This window comes from Myotis brandtii, unplaced genomic scaffold, assembly GCF_000412655.1.
Source record: "Myotis brandtii unplaced genomic scaffold, ASM41265v1 scaffold51, whole genome shotgun sequence".
NCBI lineage: Eukaryota > Metazoa > Chordata > Mammalia > Chiroptera > Vespertilionidae > Myotis > Myotis brandtii.
The window spans coordinates 2062414-2068413 of record NW_005369442.1 but is presented as its reverse complement, the minus strand read 5'-3'; the positions used below and the strand labels follow the sequence as shown (position 1 = coordinate 2068413).

Below are 6000 nucleotides of genomic sequence, written 5' to 3'. Positions count from 1 at the left end.
CAAGAAACTAGAAACACCAATCAGAAAGGATATATGCACCCCTATGTTCATAGCAGCACAATTTACAGTAGCTAAGATTTGGAAACAGCCTAAGTGCCCATCAGCAGATGAGTGGATTAAAAAGCTGTGGTACATCTACACAATGGAATACTACGCTGAGGTAAAAAATAAAGAACTCTTACCATTTGCAACAGCATTATGCTAAGCAAAATAAACCAGTCAGATAAAGATAAGTATCAAATAATCTCACTCATTTGTGGAATATAATGAACAACATAAATAGATCCAGAGACACAGAATCATCCAATAGACCATCAAATCTCAGAGGGATGGTGGAGGAAGGGGTGGAGAGGGGAATAAGAGATTAATCAAAGAACTTGTATGCATATACGCATAGCCAATAGATACAGACAATAGTAAGGGGGTGGTGAAGGCCAGGGCTGGGGGTCAGGGGCAGGCAGGCTGGGAGAGGACAATGGGGGAAAAGGTGACATATGTAATACTTTCAACGATAAAGAATTAAAAAAACAAAACAGTATTATAAGAAATGTTTGAGACTTATTTAAAAAGAAGAAAAAAGATCAAAAGTATGAAGAATAAAATGGCAATAACTACATTTATCAACTAGGGGCCCAGTGCATGAATTTGTGCACTTTGAAAGGAACTGTGGGCCGTGAGGCTGTGGTGGGCACAGGGGTGGGTATCAGCCCATCCTCTGTTCCCCCACCTGGCCCCTCCCGCTGCAGCCCCTGGTCCCGTCTGCCAGCAGCCCTGCTCTCGCTGCTGCCATTCCCACGCGCTGATGGCGCTGCCCCACTTGCACCCACTGATAGCACGGAGCAATTGGGGCCAGCACCAGCAGCAGGTGCGAGCAGTGCTGCTGCCCCAATCGCCCCCCCAGGAGCAGGGGGAGGTGGAGAAGCTGATGGTGCTGACCAATCGGGCCAGTGCCGGCAGCAGGTGTGAGTACCGGGTGGGATTGTGGTGCGCAGGAGCAAAGACTTTTCAGTAACCATCAGAGGCTCGCCCCAAAGACAGCTACCGGTGCCTGCCTTGGTCTGGTGCACCTGCTCCACCACCCCACCGCAGCCGATGCCCGCCATGTTCCACACTCTGCTGCCTGCTGCCAATGCCTGCCATGTTCCGAGTGCGCCCACTGGTGGTCAGCGCACGTCATAGTGACTTTTTTCGGTTGTTCCACCATTAAGTCTATTTGCATATTAGGGTTTTATATATACAGATAATTACTTTAATTGTAAATGGATTAAATGCTCCAATTAAAAGACATAGTGTGGCTGGATGGATAAGAAAACAAGTCCCTTACATATGCTGTCTACAAGAGACTCACTTCAGATCAAAAGACAGACTGAAAGTAAAGGGATGGAAAAAGATATTTCATGAAAATGGAAATTGAAAAAAAAAAAAGTTGGAGTAGCAATACTTATACCAGACAAAACAGACTTGGATACAAAGACTATAACAAGGGACAAAGAAGGACCCAGCAGCTCCGCTTCTGGGTATTTATCGGAGGAAACCCAAAACACCAAATCGAAAAGATCTGCATCCATATGTTCATTGCAGCATTGTTTAAAATAGCCAAGATATGGATGCAACCTAAGTATCCATCCATAGGTGAATAGATAAAGAAGTGGGACATACATACAATGGAACATGACTCAGCCATAAGAAAAGAATGAAATCTTATAATCTGCAAAAAACATGGATGGACCTAGAGAGTATTTTGCCCAGTGAAATAAGCCAGACAGAGAAAGGTCAATATGATTTCACTTATGTGTAGAAACTATAAACCTAAATAGATACACAAACAAAACAGAAACAAACTTATAGAGAACATTTTGATGGTTGCCACATGGAAGGGAGTTTGAGAGTATGGGTGAAAAAAGTGGAGGAGTTGAGAAGTACAGATTTGTTATAGAGTAGTCATAGGGATGTAAAGTTTTGCATAGGGAATTTAGTCAATAATGTTGTAGCCCGGGACAGTGTGGTTGGTTGGAGCATTGTCCTATGTACCAAAGGGTCACGGGTTTGATTTCTGGTCAGAACACATACCCAGGTGGCGGATTTGATACCTGGTTGGGGTGAGTACAGAAGGTAACCGATCAATGTTTCTCTCTCTCATTGATGTTTCTCTCTCTCTCTTCCTCTCCCTCTCCCTTCCTCTCCCTCTCAAATCAATTCATTAAAACAAACAAGCATATCCCTGGGTGAGGATTAAAAATAATAAGAATATTGTGATAACTATGCATGGTGTCAGATGGGAACTAGATTTATTGGGGTGATCACTTTGTAAGTTATATAAATGTCTAATCACTATGTTGTACAGCTGAAACTAATATAATATTGTATGACAGCTGTAACTGAAGATTATCTTTTTAAAATGACAATGCAAGAGATACATTTCATCAGTATAGTTCAGTAAATACTCATTGGTTACCTATTCAGTGTGATTGCACTTATAGTCATTAAAAATTCATTCCTGAGAGTATTTCCATCAGCATCCTTGTTTCTCCAGATTGGAGTCCTCTTTAGCAGTTCAATTTTTAATAAGCTTTAATTTATAATATAAAAATTGTTTTACAGACTTTTAGGTACTTGTTGGTACAGAATTTATAATCATCAATCATTGTTTTAATAAAATACCAGTAGGAATAATTTCATAGTCTGATTTGTTTAGCTACTCTCAAGTTATTTCTGTCAGAGACTAGGACTTTAGTAAAGGGAAACTTTAAGTAAAAACTACTTTCATTTAATGCCATAAATTATAAATAAGTGATACAGAGCTGCAGTCTAACCATTGGAAACATGATATGGTTAGGATGACTGGAGGAATGATTATGAGGTATGTTTTATTTGGTAATTATTTATTGCTAATTGTTCATTCAGAATGTCTTAGTCTTGTTACTTGCTTTTGAAACTTTAATTCGTAGCTTGTTTTTCCTTTTTTTAAAATGTGTTCACCCATCTTTGTTTTTAATCTACAAAGCTCATTTTAACATAATCGTTATTTTTAAAGATGTTTTTACAACAGTCAACCCCTGGTTTGAATTTTGGTTCTGTTCAACTTTCTTCTGGAAATTCATCTAACATCCAGCAACTCGCACCTGTAAATATGCAAAGCCAGGTTGTTCAAACTAACCAAATTCAAAGTGGAATGAATACCGGACACGTTGGCACAACTCAGCACATGATACAACAGCAGACTTTACAAAGTTCATCAAGTCAGGTAATGTTATCTACTAATACAGGCTATGGAGTGTTCAACAATTAAAATGTGTATTATTGCTGCAACTAAAAAAAAAGCTCTATCTTGAACAATACTATATTTAAAATTTAATAATTAAAAAATATAATATTGAGAAGTCATTATTAAAATATTTTGTTCAAAAGTGTTAGTTGTGAAACTGTTGGTTGGTAAATACTTTCACTATTTTGACATTTAAAAATTTGTAGGTTAAAAGGTTTGACTTGCAAAGGAGACTGACCAGGAAACACGTTACCATACATGAAGAATAAATTGTTGGGGCAGTAATGCTTTAATCAGTATTCCAGGAAATTTTGGTAATTGATGTACATCTGTGACTGTAAATCCCAGGGCTACAAATAAAATATAGAAAAATGTCTAATGTTGATCACTCATTTGGGGCATTTAATAGAAAGTCCTTATGTTTACTTTATATTATCCCTGTTAAGATCATGCTCCTTTTCTAAGATCATAGCTTACCTTCCAGCAAGATATTGAAGACAAATCCGTTCTCAGTTACTATAAGTCATTACTTTGTGGTCAGATTTCTCTCAGAGTAATATGTCTTGCCACTTTTTTCTGTAATGTCAACCATTACTAGGATGATCTAGAAGCATACTTCCTGATGTAAATTTTTTCAGTTAATCTGTCATTATAATCTCTTCTTTTCCAACAGAGTCAACAAAATGTCCTAAGTGGGCATAGCCAACAAACATCTCTTCCTAGTCAGACCCAGAGCACTCTTACAGCCCCCCTGTATAACACTATGGTGATTTCTCAGCCGGCAGCCGGAAGCATGGTCCAGATCCCGTCTAGTATGCCACAAAACAGTACCCAGAGTGCTGCAGTAACTACATTCACTCAGGACAGACAGATAAGGTAGTTATCGGAGTTCATTAGTCATCTGTAAGTTGTAACTTAATTGATTAAAAGTAAGTTTATTTTTAAAAACATGATTTTAGTTTGTTACTCCAGATAGTATTCTTATTTTTAAAAAGTTGATTCCAGAGAGAGGAAGGGGGAAGGAGGAGAGAGAAGAAAAAAAAGAGGAACATTGATTGGCTGCCTTCCTCACATGCCCCCACTGGGCATTGAACCACAACATGAGTATGTTCCCTGACTGGAAATTGAACCCACCACCTTTTGGTGTACAGGATGGCGCTCCAATCAAACAAGCCACACTGGCCAGGGCCAGCCCATATTCTTGAATTTGAAATAAAAATGCATAATGTATTCATTGTTTAAGGACTTTGTAATAAAAAGGTAGCAACAGATTTTGTTTCCCGTCCAGAAATGTGCTACCAAATATTGTAGAAGCCAAATTCTGCAGCACACTTTTATATGACTTTTATTACAGGCTTTGTGTCACTGAAATTTTTATTATTTTAATACAGATACTGGTGTTTTCATGTAGTAACAATGGTTAGGGTGTACACTACCATAGTTTGTTTTGAAATAAAAGTAGCTTGCCTTTCTTGAGTTTGTTTAGTACTATACTAAGCGCTCAAAACATTATTTCATTTAATTCTTATTTTTTAAAAATGTGTTAGGGTCTTTTAATTTGTAGGTAAGAAAAAAGTGAGTTTATAATACTTTGGTCAAGAGCCTGTAGCTAGTTAAGGGGGTGAAGAAGGCTTTCTGAATTCAAGCCTCAATGTTTGATTTCAAACCTCAAGTGCTTAAACATATTCTATACAAAACGTTTATGGGCAATTCAAGAAAGTAATCTATGATATCTTTTAGTGGGAATAGCTGACTTAGAAACAAAGTTTTTGAAGAAATGCCATTTTCTTATATTTGGAAGCTTTTAATTTTAGAATCTATATAGTCTTAAAACTTTTTTTTAAAGATGTTTTTATTGATTTCAGAGAGAGCAAGGGTGAGGGAGAGATAGAAACATCAATGATGAGAGAGAATCATTGGTCGGCTGTCACCTGAATGCCCCCAATGGGGGTCAAGCCTGAAACCCTGGCATGTGCCCTGCCGGGGAATCAACTGTGACCTCCTGGTTCATAGGTCAAAGCTCAGCCACTAAGCACACCGGCCAGGCTATATACACATTTTGTTTTACTGGTATCTCAAAATGGATCTTTAAAAACACGAAACAAAATTGAAACATACAGCTTTAAAAAACTAAATTGGCAATATCATTGGGTATTATCTTAGAGAAGTATTCAGCCACTGCCTTTTGTAATGCATATTTTTTTTGTATTTCTGATTCCCCTTTTCTTCCTCTTACAGATTTTCTCAAGGTCAGCAACTTGTGACCAAATTAGTAACTGCTCCTGTAGCTTGTGGGGCGGTCATGGTACCTAGCACTATGCTTATGGGTCAGGTGGTGACTGCCTACCCTACTTTTGCTGCACAACAGCAGCAGTCACAGACGTTGTCAGTCACACAGCAGCAGCAGCAGCAGCAGCAGAGTTCCCAGGAGCAGCAGCTCACATCAGTTCAGCAACCATCTCAGGCTCAGCTGAACCAACCAACACAGCAATTTTTACAGGTAATTCTCCCAAACCTATTTACTTTTATATAATGAAATTAGGCATTAAGTGAACACTTTTGTAAGTGATCTGAAAAATGCATAGAAGCTAATTGTACAAGTTAAATTTCTGTAAGACAAAGTTTATCTGGTTGGCTATATGTATTTCCCTGTTCAGTCCTTCAAAGACTTAGCCCTGCCATGGACATACCCAATTATTTAAACTGCTGGATAGAATAAGGGGCTACTACCTGCC

At 38.4% G+C, this 6000-nt stretch overlaps 1 protein-coding gene across 5 annotated transcripts in view; it reads left to right on the top strand.

The window, feature by feature from the left end:
* Positions 1-6000, top strand: part of CLOCK (clock circadian regulator) — a 115735-nt gene that overhangs the window by 100751 nt on the left and 8984 nt on the right. For all 5 annotated transcript variants that reach the window (XM_005877164.2, XM_014548482.1, XM_014548479.1 and 2 more), the window contains 3 exons: positions 3035-3244; positions 3939-4141; positions 5504-5765. In XM_005877164.2, coding sequence (XP_005877226.1) covers positions 3035-3244; positions 3939-4141; positions 5504-5765 — 675 coding nt within the window. The remainder of the gene's footprint in view (positions 1-3034; positions 3245-3938; positions 4142-5503; positions 5766-6000) is intronic.